The sequence below is a fragment of the Pinus tabuliformis genome, chromosome X, assembly GCF_031772625.1.
Source record: "Pinus tabuliformis cultivar Carrire ecotype Pingquan chromosome X, CPIR1, whole genome shotgun sequence".
Lineage (NCBI taxonomy): Eukaryota > Viridiplantae > Streptophyta > Pinopsida > Pinales > Pinaceae > Pinus > Pinus tabuliformis.
Genome location: NC_142308.1, coordinates 959,929,355 through 959,946,603, shown reverse-complemented (window position 1 = coordinate 959,946,603; position 17,249 = coordinate 959,929,355). Strand labels below are relative to the sequence as shown.

At 42.4% G+C, this 17,249-nt stretch overlaps 1 protein-coding gene across 1 annotated transcript in view; it reads right to left on the bottom strand.

Moving 5' to 3' along the window:
• The window catches only part of LOC149142899 (bifunctional aspartokinase/homoserine dehydrogenase 2, chloroplastic-like), a 287,370-nt gene that overhangs the window by 48,345 nt on the left and 221,776 nt on the right, over nt 1-17,249 (bottom strand). The window contains exon 14 of the mRNA XM_089453184.1: nt 257-402. Within this exon, the coding sequence (XP_089309310.1) occupies nt 257-402 (146 nt within the window). The remainder of the gene's footprint in view (nt 1-256; nt 403-17,249) is intronic.

Below are 17,249 nucleotides of genomic sequence, written 5' to 3'. Positions count from 1 at the left end.
AGATGTCAAACTTCAATTGAATCAAGGCCACTTTCTCTTCTTTCATACAAGGAAAACAAGAAAGAAGGATTTCCATTTATATTAGAATACAATACCATGTTTGCAGAATGTGAAATGAACTGAAATAATAACTCCAGTTCAAACACATGCTAAGAACAAGTAGTTATCAGAGTTCGAGTTAAAATCCTTTCGAGAAAGCAGAGAATCAAAATCAGCACAAGACAAAATCCTGAGATAACACTAACAGCAAACTCACCTGAATATGCCTTCAATGTGTATAATTTTATCACCGGTCTCCAAAAGGCCACGCAAAGTGCTGATTATTGGAAGACCAGCTCCAACAGTTGCTTCATAAAAGTAGTGTGTATAGGATTGTCTTTGAAGTTCCCTCAACCTTAGGTACTGAGAAAACAGGAAAAACACATGTTTAACCAAGACATAAGCTTCATGCCATTATGAATTAAATAACAACTCTACTTTTTTTCCTTCAATAAGGAGCAATCGGCTGCTAGATGCTAAAAGAAGCATTCTGTTCAAGAGAAATATTTCTAAATCTAAAGAGACCTTAAAAAGAATGAAGAAAGGAAAGAAGAGAATGACATATGTTTGTACTTATCTGTGACTTTGTTTGCGTATTTCAATATATGCACATATTTGTATGTGTCAACATGCATGTGTACAGGCTGTATGTGTGAATAGGAGGAGGGAATAGTAGATAGATGCACTGGTTTATTGGTCATAGATGATAGAGTAGTGTTTTAAGTTTGGAACTATTGATGTTCACACTTCGATATGTACATGGCCTATTTTGTAAACATTTCTATTTGATCATGTTGTCAGCTGCAAGATAACCTACATCAATGACAAGTTAATGGTCTATTTTCTATTATATGAATGAAATTATGATGGAGATGATACTTTTATTGGATTCATCTTTCCGAGAGGTGCAGGATTGACCTAAAGATCATCTCATTCTGACAAGTAGAAATGGAATTATGAATTTATTTCTTCTATGGACAAACTGTCAAGGTCGGCCAGAAGTCTACTGTAGGCTCATGAAGCCCAACAGACATGTCTCTTCACCCTCAACGTTGTGTATAAATAGAAGGAGCATTTTTCTCATTTGGACACACATCAACTCACACATCTTTCTCTCTCTTCATCTGATTGGGTTGTACAAATCACAGGCAGCATGTTCTTCTCCACACGTGCGAAGGTTTGACTGGGCATTTTTGTTCTCTGTGTTGACCGAGTTGCAGCCAACTTTGACAAGCATTGACCAGGCATTGTTTGACTTCATTTGACTGTGTTTTTTGTGGGAGAATCTCTGTTTGGGCAGGCCACATATTCTGGCACAGATACCGAGATTTTCTGGGCACTTTGACCAGTGTTGACTGCAGCCCTTTGACCACAGAAGTTGATTGTGCATTGACCAGGTTTGACTGGATTTTTCAGGACTGTTTTGGGCTGATTTGGACTGTCTTTGGAGGCCGAGTTGACTGGGTTTGACCGAGCTGATTTGGAGGAGACTTTCTGTTGGTTTGACCAGCGTTGACTTTCTGGTTAGGGCATCCTGTTGACTGCAGTTTGACTGGACTGTTTTACAGTGATTGGGCAAGTAGATTTTGTATATTGTACTCTCTCTCTACTGAACTTTTGAAGAATAATAAGAAGATTTGATCAAAGGGTTTTCCCCACATTGAGGTTTTTCCCTAGCATCCGCCAAATATTGTGTCCTCTAGTCTTGGCTTGTCTTCTACTTATTTATGTTCTATCTGCATTTACTATCATGTTAATGTGATTGCTAATCTGGAAATTGATATTGGGCTAATAAGAAAAATTGAAGTAAATTGCTCTAAAGCATAGAACATACCATTGTTATCTAAAATTAACATGGTATCAGAGGTGAGGTGAAGACAAAGCCCAAGCAAGAGTGAGAAGAGCAATCACTAAGATTTGTTGAACAGGACAAGATTCAATGGCCTCCTCATCTTACTTCAAATCTGATGATAAGCTCAATGATAAGTTTGATTATCATGCATGGAAGATGTCCCTTGACTTGACTTTGGTGTTGATTTGGGGTAGCATCAAATGTGCTCTAAGCCTCAAATTTTGCAGGGAAGCTTGGGCACAGGTATTCCAAAGAACCCAGAAAGCTTTTTGGGAAATTCCATCCATAAGTGATTTTATTAAAATAATTAATAATTTTAAGGGGGTTCCAAAGGCTAAACTTAGGAAAATTAAAATATTAATGGGTATTAATCTAATCAGGGGTGAACTTCATGAAAAAACCATGGATCAAGTCAAAACGATCTAAGCCTTTGATTATGTTTTCATCTAGGTTGTTGATTGCTCAACAGGAAGATATAAGAAGGGACTTGAGGGCCATTTGGAAAATACACTAGGCAGATACTCAGTTGCCCAAGAAAAATCGATTTTCCAACTGGTCAAAGTTCGGCAAGAGAAAATCGCTTCAAAGGGAGAGTTGCAGGTGGAGGAGAGACAAAGAGGGTTCAGCATCAGTCAGGAAGACAAGGACGAAGACACAAAGCAGCAGAAGGAACAGCGCTGGACAGATTGACGCTGGGAGAGGCAGCGCTGGCTTGAGTGACGCATCCATTGTGCAGGCCAGTCCAGAGGCCAGAGAAATTGATGTTGGGCAAGCTAGAGAGACGAAGAGGGTCAAGGAACCTCTCTCTCTGGTTAGACACTTGTTCACGAATGTCTGTAAATATTTTTCAGTTCTATACACTGGGTGAAATTTTGTACATGTTGATTTTTGTTGAAGAATAATAAAACCCTCATCTGCTGCATAGGTTTTCCTGCATTAGGTTTTTCTGGGGACAATTGTCCAAAAATAAATGTTTCCTTGTGTTTGTATATGTGTCGGCATTTTACTTACATTTAATTTCTGCAATGTTTTAATTGTGAAGGTTGCAGTAGAATATGTTTTGATATTTACCGTAAGAATACAGCAAATAACTTATCTCTGAAGTAATAAGTAAAAGAAGTCATACTAATCACTGTAGTAGGATTTCCATTTTACAAATTTTCACATGGTATCAGAGCTACAAAGAAGCAGAAGAGAAAAGAAGGAAGACCCAACGCTAAGAAAGGAAGGGAATTCGAAATGCCTACAAGGGCAAAAATTCAAATATCCCAGAGGATTGAGCAGTTCAAACCAAATAGATTGGATTTCGTGGGAAAACTCTCTCTGAGTGAGCCGACAGAGAGGTAAGTCTTTTCCAGTCGAAATTTATCAGTGGTAGAAGGAACAACGCCACAGAAGAGTCAACGAGGAAGACGCAGTTTTTCCTATAGCAGTTGCTAGGATAGGTTAGCATCAAAAGTTGGCACAATATGGATACTCAAAATATCCAAGATTTGTCTACCAGATTAGATGAAGAATTTGCATGCTTAGCTAATTCAGCATCAACAGATGTTTGGTACATTGATAGTAGGGCTTCAGCTCATATGACTGGAGTACGAGAACATTTCTCGAGCTATCAAGAAGAACAGATGGACTTCCAAATAACTATGGGAAACAGAACGAAGTGTACTCCCGTAGGGAGAGGCACCATAGCTTTTCAGACGGAAGCAGGGACCGGCATCCGAGCCACCAATGTTCTGCATGTGCCAGGATTAGGGATGAATCTAATTTCAGTGTCCCAGTTACAGGACAAGGGATATGATGTATACTTCATCGGAAAGAAAGTATACATTAAGCATCCAGGCTGGAAGAGGAAAAAGAAAATTGGGGTTCGAAGCAACAAGTTGTATAGGTTGCAGCTTGAATCACCAATGGCACTGATAGGCAACAACTATAATGGTGAGAAGGAGCGAAATGAATTATGGCACAAGCGAATGGGGCACTTACACCATGGAGCACTAAGGATGCTCAGAGAGACTGTTACAGGGGTACCAGTCCTAAGCAATGAACATGATGACTTATGCAGAGGATGTGTACTAGGAAAGTACGCTAAAGCAACTTTTCCCAGAAGTAACAATAGAGCAAGGGATGTATTAGGATTAATACACTCAGATATCTGTGGTCCTATGTCCACAAGGGCTCTTAGTGGTGGCGAATACTTCGTCACTTTTATCAATGATCACTCCAGGAAAACTTGGATCTATTTCTTAAAAACCAACGATGAGGTTTTTGATCGTTTCCAAGATTTCAAGGCTCTTGTTGAAAATATGACAGCGAAAAAGATAAAGGTATTGCGTTCAGATAACGGTGGAGAATATACAAACAAGGATTTCACAGATTTCTGTGCAAAGGAGGGCATCAAAAGAGAGTGGACAGCTCCATATAATCCGGAGCAGAATGGAGTGGCAGAATGGAAGAACCGAACTATTGTTGGGGTAGCCAAGGCCATGTTGTATGATCAGGATCTACCTAAGTATCTATGGGAAAAAGCTTGCAACACGACAGTATATATTCAGAATAGAACTCCTCATAAAGCATTGGGGAAGAGAACGCCTGAAGGAGTATTCACAGGGAAGAAGTTGGAAGTCAGTCATCTCAGGATATTCGGAAGCGTGGCTTATTGCCACATTCCAAACGAGAAGCGTAGCAAATTGGATCAAACTGCAGAGAAGGGGTATCTCGTAGGATACAGCGAGACCTCAAAGGCATATAGAATCTACATTCCAGGCAGCAAGAAGATTGTAGTAAGACGAGATGCAAAGTTCATGGAAGATAGAGCTTTCAGGAAATCTCGTGAAATGCCTGTAGAAGATCAGTCAGGAGATGTTCCATTAGTCCAAGAGCAGCAGGGGTGGCAAGAAGGACAGGCAGGAGAGCATACACCTGGGACAAGTACAATGACCAGTACCAGTATTTCCTCAGAGGGAGGAAATGGAGATGCTTCTCAACAGACAGAACAACAAAGTGAGGAGGAAGAATTGGTTGAACCTCCCACCACCAGTGGTAGAACGAGCAGAGAAGTGCGGCAGACACTGAGGGATGCAGATGAGTTGTTGGAGTTCCTAGATCCGAGAAGAGGCAATGCAAACAACCAAATAGATACCAAGCATTGGTAGCTCAGGTTGGAGAACCCTCTAGCTTTCAGGCAGTTGTTCAACACCAAGTTGGGTGGATGCCATGGTGGAAGAGTACAACTCCATCATGACGAACGATGTATGCGAAGTAGTACCTAGACTGGAAAATAGATCAGTTATAGGTTCGCGATGGATCTACAAGATCAAGTATGTTGTCGACAGCAGCATAGAGAAGTACAAGGCAAGGTTCATGTCAAAGGGGTATGCACAGAAAGAAGGGATAGACTATGAAGAGACCTTCACCCCAGTTGCTCAATACACCTCTATCAGATTTGTTATATCCCTAGCAGTTTAAATGGGATGGGAGATTCACCAAATGGACGTCAAGACAACATTCTTGAACAGGGCAATAGAAGAAGAGGTGTATATAGAACAACCCAAAGGTTTTGAAACTCATCAGAAGAAGTCTCATGTTTGCAGGTTAAAGAAAGCCCTGTACGAGCTCAAGCAGGCACCTAGAGCATGGTATGGTTGTTAAAATTGGCAACTAGGGCCATATTCCATGTGGGTCATCTTATTAATGGAAGCTAATATTTTTCTTGAATCCCTCTTATCGAGAGGTGTAGGATTGATCTAAAGATCATCCGATTCCGATAAGTATTCATGGAGATATGTATTTATTTGTGTTATGGGAAAATTCGTCAAAGTCGGCCAACAACCAAATAAACCCACTTGTGCTCAACGTTTTAGTATAAATAGAGGTGGCTTTCAAGTCATTTCAACACACTTGGGATCTCTTCCTCTCTACTTGTCTTTGGGTTTTAGTAGGATGAGAGATCCTAAGCGATAACGTTGCCCTAATCCAAAGGGCAGAAGCCGGAACCGCTGCGAACTGCCGAAACTGCCGGAACTGTCAAAACTGCCGGGAATTGCCGGGTACTGCTTGGAACAACCCGAACAGCCGGAACTGCTGGAACTGCCGAGAACTGCCGAGAATAGCCCAAACAGCCCAAACTGCGAAAACTGCCGGAACTACCGGGAACTGTCGGAACTATCGTGAACAACCGGAACTGCCGGGAATAGCTGGAACTGCCGAAACTGCTAGGAACTGCCGAAATTGTCGGGAACTGCCAAGAACTGTTGGAACTGTCAAGAACTGCCGAAACTGCCAGAACTATCGAGAACTGTTGGAACTGCCGAAATTGCCGAGAACTGCCGGAACTGTCGGGAACTACCGAAACTACCGGAACTGCTGGGAACTGCTGGAAACTACCGAGACATCTATCTCTGAAGGAGAGCATCATGCAAGGGACAACTAACATACATTGGGATAGTTGTATGGTACTTAGTAGCAAATACACCAAGCATGCAATGTTACAGCTAGCATGCAACAGCAAGCATGCTAGGGACAACAAGCAAGCAAGATGCAACCAACACATTGGTCAGTATGGAAACATGGTGCAGCAATGGCACATAATGCAGTACAATGATGGGTACAGTCATGATTAATGAAGCATGATGAGATGCAACATAGTGATGATGGGTGCAGCATGGTGCAACACGGTGAGGTGCAACATGATGACGAAATGCAGCACAACAATAGGTGAAGGAGTCACCTTGGAGAATCAGTTGAAGTTGCATGTCTTCAACTGATCTCATGTATCATCTTCTTAGAGATGATCTATGCTCTTATCTAGATAAGTCAAAGTGTTGACTTCTGTTGTAAACGTACTATTTCTCTCTCTCTCTGCTGAACTATTGAAGAACATATAAGAAGAATTGATCAAGGGTTTCCCCACATTGGGGTTTGTCCCTGGCTAGCGCCACATCTTGTGTCCTCTTGTCTTGGCTTGTCTTCTACGATTTATGTTTATGTTCTATCTGCAGTTTACTTTAATGCTAATGTGATTGCTAATCTAGAAAAGATATTGAGCTAACTGTGAAAATTGAAATAAATTGCTCTAAGCATAGAACATACCTAAAATTAACATGGTATCGGAGCTGAGGTGAAGACAATGCCCAAGCAAGAGTGAAAGAGCAATCACCGAAGACAGTTGGGAAAGGACAAAAGGATCAGTGGATTCATCATCCCTCTTCAAATTCACCGAGGGTGAAGTCGCAGCAGAGAATATTATCAAAATGGCACAGCGGAAGTTTCTAATGGCCTACCTAAAGATCACTTCATTGGGAAGTCCGGATCTAAGGGTGAAAGGAAAAGCAGATGCCTTGGTTGCAATAAGTTTGGCCATTATGCAAAGGAGTATTTGAATGGCAGAGACACATCTCTTGATGAAGATAACAATCATTACAGGGACACCTTCAATGATCAAAGGAATGACAGGTAATGCAGGTCATCAAGGAAATGGCCAACTCTTCAAAGAAAGCAAGGAACCCCAGATTCTTTGGGAATCTGGCTTATTGATTGTAGTGCTTCAAGGCACTTCATCAGATAGAAGGGTGCACTCTCTAATTTGGTAGAGATGGAAACAATCGTGGGATTATACTTGGATCCGATGCCACCTATCCTGAAAAGGGTGTAGGGAATGTTACCCCTCAATTGAATGAGGGTAACTCGATTCATTTACAGAATCTCTTCTATGTACCTGATCGTAAGAGGAACCTGGTGTCCATTTTGGCAATGTTAGTCAAAGGTTACAGGGTTTCCCCCATCGATGGAAAGGTACGTGTTTGAAAATAGAACTTTCAAAGATGTTTTTGAGTTCACGGTTGTATCAAGTTGCAGGAAGTCCACTGGGAACAACGCTCATTGACACGTAGCACCAGAGGTCTATGAGTCAGATGGTGACAGGGATGCCTGAATTCAAAAAGAGCATGAAGGTACATGTCTGAGATGTACCGAAGGAAAATCTTATAAGGGGACCATTCCCCTCATGCAGCAGGTCCACAGGTTTGGAACAACCCGAGGAGTTTGAGATTCATGATCGGGAATCTCATGTATACAGGTGGAAGAAATCCCTCTATGGCTTGAAGCAAAACACCCTAAGCGTAGTATGAGAGGATTAATAGCTGTCTGATGAAGCTGAGATTCACTAGGAGTGAAATTGATCCAAACCATTACCCGAAGGTTGTGGATAATAGACCTCTCATACCAGCACCTTATGAGGATGACCTATTTCTGACAAGTGTTGACCCTCTCATTTGCAGATGTAAGAGGGAGTTGGATTCTGGATGTGGAATGATAAACTGCAAGCTCGTGACTACCTCAAGGATCTTAACTTTCAGAAGTTATATGGTAGTGATGTCGGACCAGATTTGGGAAATGCCTCTGAGTTTCATAAACTCATTCGTGTTGATGTTCTTGGTGAACTTCCGTCCGAACATATGTTTTGCAGTTAGCATGGTGAGCTCATATTTGGTTGAGCCTCACTGGATTGGTGCCAAGAATCTTATGAGATATCTTCGGGGCACAATCTCTCATGGATTGAGATACACTACCGGAAATATGAAACTGCATGATTATTCAAATGCTGACTGGGCAGGCAGTGTGGAAGATCACTAGAGCACTTCTAAGTGCTGGTTCTCTTTGGATTCTGCTTCGATATCATGGATGAGCTGGAAGCAGAAGTCGATTGCTATAAGCACTGCTGAGACCGAATACATAGCTACGAGTATGATCTCGTGTGAAGTTGCATAGTTGCAGAAGCTCTTAAGTGAGTTGTTTGTACACATGATGAATACCACTGTGATTTCTGTGACAACCAGAGGGGGGATTCGATTATTGAGGAATCCCGTATTCGATGATTGCTCCAGTAGATAGACATCAAATACTGCTTTATCTGGGATATGGTAAGTCGATGAGCGAGGAGAATCCATCGCATTGAGACTGATGTACAAGTCGCAGACATTTTGTCAAAGCCCCGGGGAAAGGTCAAATCTGTGAACTTCCCGAACGACTTGGACTCGTTGAGAGACCTTCTTATAAGGGTCTTGCATGTTGCATGCATTGAGCTCTGGGAGCTTTGGGGGGCTTGGGATATTTACTGGAGCAACATATGACCACAGGGTTACTCACCCTCCCCTGGTGGTGCATTATGTACAACATGACAGGTTCAACCTTCCCCTGTGATACCCCGTGGAAACTATGGAACAAGATGATTAGTTCTCTTGTGGGCCGGGATGATTAGTTCTCCCGTGGCAACTATGGAACAGGATGATTAGTTCTCCCGTAGTCCGGGATGATTAGTTCTCCCGTGGGCCGGGATGATTAGTTCTCCTGTGGCAACTGTGGAACAGGATGATTAGTTCTCCTGTGGGCCGGGATGATTAGTTCTCCCCTGGCTACTGTGGAACAGGATGATTAGTTCTCCGGTGGGCCGAGATGATTAGATCTCCCGTGGCAACTGTGGAACACGATGATTAGCTCTCCTGTGGGCCGGGATGATTAGTTCTCCCATGGCAACAGTGAAACAGGATGATTAGTTCCCCTATGGGTCGGGATGATTAGTTCTCCCGTGGCGACTATGGGGCAGGATGATTCGTTCTCCTGTGGACAGGATGATTAGTTCTCCTGTCAAGGCATCCTACCCATGCAGTCTGGGACTCATGGGAAGTACCTCTCATCTGATCAATGAGCAGGGAAATGGGGTTAGGGACCATAGTAGTACTATCGATGGATGCATCGATGTATCTACCGTACTCCCTATCCTAAGATGACCTCCATTGATCTGGGATCAATGAAACGGATCTGGGATCAGTATGAGTGGTTTGAGACGCTCTCTTGTGATATTGATCTGGGATCAATAAACTGACTTCGGGCCAATAAGAGTGATGTGACACACTCTCTTTAGATGAACCTGACTTCGGGTCAGTAGAGAATGGTATGAGACATTCTCGATCAATTCTTCTTCTTCATGGTTCAGCAGAGCAGAGCAGTGTAGGGCACTGATGGCAGAGATAGTACAGTCGGACATATGGATCAGCAGATGGAGTTCTCCCTAGTTGAGAGGGAGTGCTAAAATTGGAAACTAGGGCCAAATTCCATGTGGGTCATCTTATTAATGGAAGCTGATATTTTTCTTGGATCCCTCTCATCGAGAGGTGTAGGATTGATCTAAAGATCATCCAATTCCAATAAGTATTCATGGAGATATGAATTTATTTGTGTTATGGGGCAATTCATCAAGGTCGGCCAACAACTAAATAAACCCCACTTGTGCTCAACGTTTTAGTATAAATAGAGGTGGCCTTCAAGTCATTCCAACACACTTGGGATCTCTTCCTCTCTACTTGTCTTTGGGTTTTAGTAGGATGAGAGATCCTAAGTGATAATGCTGCCCTAATCCAGAGGGCAGAAGTCGGCCAGAATGGCCAGGAACTGTCAGGGACTGCCGGAGCTGCTGGGAACAGCGACAACAGCCGGAACTATCAGAACTGTTGGAACTGCCGGGAACTACCAGAACTGCCAGAGCTGCCGAGAATTGTCAGGAACAGCCAAGAACTACCGGGAACAGCATGAACAGTCGGAACTGCCGGAACTGCCGGGAACAGTGGGAACTGTCAGAACTGCAAGGAATTGTCGAGAACAGCCCGAACTGTTGGAACTGTTGGGAATTGCAGGAGCTGTCGGAACTGCCGAGAACAGCGAGAACTGCCGGAACAACTGGGAACTATCAGGAACAGCTGGAACTGTCGGGAACTGTCGGAACTGCCGGAACAGCTGGAACTGCCGGGAACAACTGGAACTATCGGGAACAGCCGGAACTGTCGGGAACTGCCAAAACTGCGGAAACTGTCGGGAACTGCCGAGAACAGCCGGAGCTGCCGGAGCTACCGGGAACTGCTGGAACTGTCGGGAACAGTTGGAACAGCCGGGAACAGCCGGAACTGTCGGAACTGTCAGAGCATCTGTCTCCGAAGGAGAGCATCATGCAAGGGACAACTAACATTGGCGCAGTTGTATGGTACTTAGCAGCAGATACACCAAGCATGCAATGTTACAACTAGCATGCAAGGGACAACTAGCATGCAACAGCAAGCATGCTAGGGACAACAAGCAAGCAAGATGCAGCCAACACATAGGTTAGTATGGCAACATGGTGCAGCAATGGCACATAATGCAGTACAGTGATGGGTACAGTCATGATTAATGAAGCATGATGAGATGCAACATAGTGATGATGGGTGCAACATGGTGTAGGACGGTGAGGTGCAATATGATGACGAAATGCAGCACAATGATTGGTGAAGGAGTCACCTTGGAAAATTAGTTGAAGCAGCATGTCTTCAACTGATCTCATGTATCATCTTCTTAGAGATGATCTACGCTCTTATCTAGATAAGTCAAAGTGTTGACTTCAGTTGTAAACGTACTATCTCTCTCTCTCTGTTGAACTATTGAAGAACATATAAGAAGAATTGATCAAGGGTTTCCCCACATTGGGGTTTGTCCCTGGCTAGCGCCACATCTTGTGTCCTCTTGTCTTTGCTTGTCTTCTGCGATTTATGTTTATGTTCTATCTGTAGTTTACTTTAATGCTAATGTGATTGCTAATCTAGAAAAGATATTGAGCTAACTGTGAAAATAGAAATAAATTGCTCTAAGCATAGAACATACCTAAAATTAACAATGGTCGAATTGATAGTTACTTGCAGCAGTTGGGGTTTGTCAAAAGTGATGTTGATCCTAATCTCTACTATTTATTGGTAGAGAATGAGCCACTTATTTTGGTACTATATGTAGATGACCTGTTTCTAACTGGATCATCTAGGCTCATCCAGGACTGCAAGAAGAAACTTGAAGTCGAATTAGACATGAAGGACTTGGGATTGAAGCCTTATTTTCTGGGATTAGAAGTTTGGAAGAAGAATTGGGAGATTTTCCTTGACCTAGAAGAATGGGAAGATCTTCCTTGGTCAAGGAAGATATGCTACAGAGATTCTGAAGAGATTCAAAATGTAGGATTGCCGACCCATGGCTACTCCCATGATCACCAACTGGAAGAAAATAGATGCATCAGAGGATAAAGAAGTAGATCCCACCTTGTACAGACAGCTCATTGGGTCGCTTATGTATCTGGTCAACACTAGGCCAGACATTTGTTTTGCGGTTAACACTCTTAGTCAGTTCATGGTGGAACCAAAAAGAGTGCATTGGGCAGCAGCTAGACACATACTTAGGTATGTACGAGGAACAGTCAGATATGGGTTGAAGTACTCTAGAGGAGAGGATGTCAGCTTGAATGGGTTCACCGATGCAGATTGGGCAGGTAATTCAGTAGACCGAAAAAGTACCTCTGGGTACTGCTTCAGTGTTGGATCAGGGATGATATCCTGGTGCAGCAGGAAGTAGAAATCGGTAGCACTGAGTTCAACAGAAGCAGAATATATGGTAGCCAACACAGCTACGTGCGAATCCATATGGCTCAGAAAATTGCTTGTGAGTCTATTTAGGAAAAGGATGGAGGTGACCAAGGTTTACTACGATAATCAAAGTTGCATCAAACTCTCTGAGAATCCAGTATTTCATGATCGGTTGAAACATATAGATATCCGCCGTCACTTTATCAGAGACAGTGTTCAGCGTGGGACAGTATGTTTCCACAAGAGAGCAAGTGGCTGATTGAAAATTTGTTTACTCAATTCAGATAGCAGTTAGGTATGATTGAAAATTCGTTTCAGTAGCAGGCACAGGATGCAGTGCAGATGCAGTGTTGGGTGGCAGGACCACCAATAGCACGGATGCAGAGGGAGCTACAGTACAAATGTAGCATTGATAGTAGCAGTGTCAAAGGCAGCAGTACAATAGCAGCAGCAACGCAGTAATTGATGGACAGCACGTCAAGCATCAACAATGCAGAGACAATGCTTTAGAGTCAGAGCAGTATGTAGAGAGGCAGTATATTGCTAGAGCACATTCCTTGCTAAGAGGGAGTGTTGATTTGGGGTAGCATCGGATGTGCTCTAAGCCTCAAATTTTGCAGGGAGGTTTGGGCATAGGTATTCCAAAGAACCCAGAAAGTGTTTTGGGAAATTCCACCCAGAAGTGATTTTATTAAAATAATTAATATTTTTAATGGGGTTCCTAAGTCTAAACTTAGGAAAATTAAAATATTAATGGGTATTAATCTAATCAGGGGTGAAACTTCTGGAAAAAGCCATGGATCAAGTCAAACCGATTTGATCCTTTGATTATGTTTTAATCTAGGTCATTGATTGCTCAACAGGAAGATATAAGAAGGGACTTGAGGGTCATTTGGAAAATACACCAGGCAGATACTTAGTTGCCCAAGAGAAATCGATTTTCTCACTAGTCGAAGTTCGGCAAGAGAAAATCGATTCAGAGGGAGAGTTGCAGGTGGAGGAGAGACAGAGAGGGTTCAACATCAGTCAAGGAGACAAGGACGAAGACACAAAGCAGCAAAAGGAACAACGTTGGGCAGATTGACGCTGGGAGAGGCAGCATTGGCCTGAGTGACGCAGGCATTGCGCAGGCCAGTCCAAAGGCCAGAGAAATTGACGTTGGGCAAGCCAGAGAGACGCAGAGGGTCAAGGAACCTCTCTCTCAGGTTAGACACTTGTTCAGGAACGTCTGTAAATATTTCTCAGTTCTATACTACTAGGTGAAATTTTGTACATGTTGATTTTTGCTGAAGAATAATAAAACCTTCATCTGTTGCACCGATTTTGCTGCATTGGTTTTTTCCAGGGACAATTGTCCAAAAATAATTGTCATTGTGTTTGTATATGTGTTGGCATTTTACTTACATTTAATTTCTGCAATGTTTTAATTGTGAAGGCTGTAGTAGAATATGTTTCAATAATTGCCGTAAGAATACAGTAGATAACTTATATTTGAAGTAATAAGTAGAAGAAGTAATATTAATCACCGCAGTAGGATTTCCATTTTAGAAATTTTCACATTTGGAAGAGCATGATGCTATGGACTATGTACAGGGAAAGATTGTTGAACCTCCTTCAAATGCACTAGTTGCCGCTAAGACAAAGTACAAGAAAGGTGAAGTCAAAGCTAAGAAGATCATCAAGGATTCTATTCATAAGCATTTAGTTGCTTACATCTCTGATTTGGGCACATCTAAGGAGATGTATGACAAGTTGGTTAGCATGTTTAAAGCTAGCAATGCAAACCAAGTCCTCTTTCTCAAGAACAAGTTGAAGGACATAAAGAAGGGAAGAGGAGAAGATATCCAATCCTACTTCATGAGGATCACCGAAATCAAAAATGATCTTCTATCAATTGGAGAAGTTATTGCTGACAGGGAGCTCACTCTCATTGCCCTTGGAGGTCTCCCTCGTGAATGGGATGTGTTCAACACTACTATCCTCAACAATGACCGGATTCCAGGTTTTGATGAATTGTTGACTAGATGTACTCAAGAAGAAACAAGGATGATAGAGAGAGACATGCCTTCAAATAGGAATGATCCTACTGCATTCTCCACTCATGCTAAAAAGAAGAACAATGCAGGTTCAAAGAAGCAATGTCAAGGAAGATCAGGATTCAAAGATGGAAGAAAGGGTAGATGCTTCATTTGTAACAGGTTTGGCCACTATGCTAGGGAGTGTCCTAATAAAAGGGATACACCTCGGGATGATGACAACAACAACCGCAACAATTTCAGGGGCAACAACAATCAAAGAAATGGCAAGTTCAACAACAAAGGAAAAAGGAATGCTCCCACTACTCAACATGGAAATGGTCGACCTCCCAAAAGATCAAGAAACTCCAGGTATGATGAATCTAATGTTGTAGTTAACAAGCCAAAAGAATTTTATCTTATATCTGCCCCCTCTACTACCTCTCCTCTGGATACCTTTGGAAATTGGTTGATTGGTAGTGGTGCCTCAAGGCACTTCGCTGGGTATAAGGAAGCTCTTTCAAATCTGATAGAAAAGGATACAAATTTGGAAATCATTTTTGGAGACAATGCCACCTATCCCGTGAAAGGAGTTGGGAATGTTACTCTTCAATTCAATCAAAGTAACACCATTCATCTACAAAAAGTACTCTATGTACCCGATCTAAAGAAGAACCTGGTATCTATCTCGGTGATGGAGGACAAAGGATTCAAGGTGGCATTCATTGATGGAAAGGTACGTGTTTGGAAAAGAAATTTAAAAGAAGCATTTACTCTTGGATTTAGGGTTGACAGCCTATATCAAGTTGGAGGAAGTCCATTGGGAGCTATGTCTTGCAACACATCTCTTCAATCCGAATTATAGCACCGAAGTTTTGCTCATCTTCATTATAAAGCCCTATCCGATGCAAGGAAGATGGTGACAGGTATGCCCGAATTTAAAGTAGAACAAAAAAGTGTTTGTCAGGGATGTGCCGAAGGAAAACATACAAGGGGACCATTCCCCTCAAGTGATAGCAAGACTACCGATATTTTGCAATTGGTTCATTATGATCTATCTGTTATGTTGCTTGTGACATCTTTGGGAGGATATTTATATTATTCTATCTTTGTGGATGACTTCTCTCGGAAAACTTGGATTTATTTCTTGAATAAGAAGGACAAAGTGTTCACATGGTTCTTCTCTTTCAAAGCCTTGGTCGAAAATCAAACAGGGAAGAAGATCAAAATATTGAGGACCGATAATGGAACCGAATATGAATCAAATGAGTTCAATGACTATTGTATAGAAGCTGGCATTAAGAGGGAGACTACTACCGCATATAGAAGCCACCTGTGTCATGCTTCATGATCAAAGCCTTCCAAAGTTCCTATGGGGAGAAGCTTCCAACGCTGCCGTGTATGTTCAAAATAGATGCCCTCGTCAAGCATTGGACTCCAAAACTCCCAAAGAAGTTTTCATAGGTAAGAAACCTGACGTTTCTCATTAGAATTTTTGGTAGCTTAGTGTATTTTCATGTGCCGAAAGAAAAGAGAAGCAAATTGGATGCATCTGGAAAGAAAGGAACATTTGTGGGCTACAGTGAAACTTCAAAGGCATATAGAATCTATGTGCCTAGTCAAAGAGAAGTGGAAATAAGTCATGATGTCACCTTCAATGAAGATGCTACCCTTGGGAAGATTAGAAACCCTCCTATTCCAAGGAAGGACAAAGAAGAAGATACAGGAAAGAAGGGAGAAAAGTCGGATGAGCCGATGCCCGATGCTTAAGGACCGATGGATCCCATTGATCCACCTCCCCATGAGCCCTCCTCCTCAAAAAAGAGACCCTCATGGCTTAGGGACACTCTCAAAGATGCCAAGAGACATATTGCACCAAGGGGGACATTTCGTGAAAGTAAGAAGCCGAATAGGTACCAAGGGTACTTAGCTGCCATAAGCACCATTGTTCAAACTAAGCATTGCACATTCGAAGAAGCTGTGAAGCACTCAGTTTGGAAGGATGCTATGAACGAAGAGTATGAGTCGATTATGAAGAATGATGTCTGGGATGTGGTCCCTAGACCCAAGGACAAATCTGTTGTCACCTTGAAATGGCTCTACAAGATCAAGCATGGAGTTGATGGAAGTGCTGAAAAGTTCAAGGCTAGGTTTGTTGCTCGAGGCTTCTCTCAAAAGGAAGGTGTGGATTATGATGAGATATTTGCACTAGTTGCTCGATATACCACCATTCATTCAATCATTGCCCTTGCTACTTCACAAGGATGGAATTTACATCAAACAAATATCAAGATCGCCTTCTTGCATGGCTCACCCAAGGGGTTCGAAGTTCAAGATCGAGAAACACATGTATGCAGGTTGAAGAAAGCCCTCTATGGGTTGAAGCAAGCTCCCCAGGCTTGGTATGAGAGGATCGACAGCTATCTGATGAAGCTGGGTTTTACAAGAAGTGAAGTTGATCCGAACCTTTATTTCAAGGTTGAAAATGATAGACCTCTCATCTTGGTACTTTATGTGGACGATCTCTTTCTGACAGGTGCAGACCCTCTTATTTATCAATGCAAGAGGGAGTTGGCTTCCGAATTCGAGATGAAGGACCTAGGATTGATGCACTACTTCCTAGGCTTGGAGGTCTGGCAAAATCCAGGTGAGATTTTCCTTTCCCAAGGAAAATACATTGTCAAGCTACTTGAAAGATTTGGGATGGTGGATTGTAAGTTCGTGACTACTCTGGTGGATTGTAAGTTCGTGACTACTCCGATCGAACTTAACTTCAAGAAGTTATGCGGAAGTGTTGTTTGGCCCAATTTGGGAAATCCGTCTGAGTATCGTCAACTCGTGGGGGCCCTAATGTTCTTGGTGAACTCCCATCCGGACATATGCTTTGCAGTCAATACATTGAGTCAATTT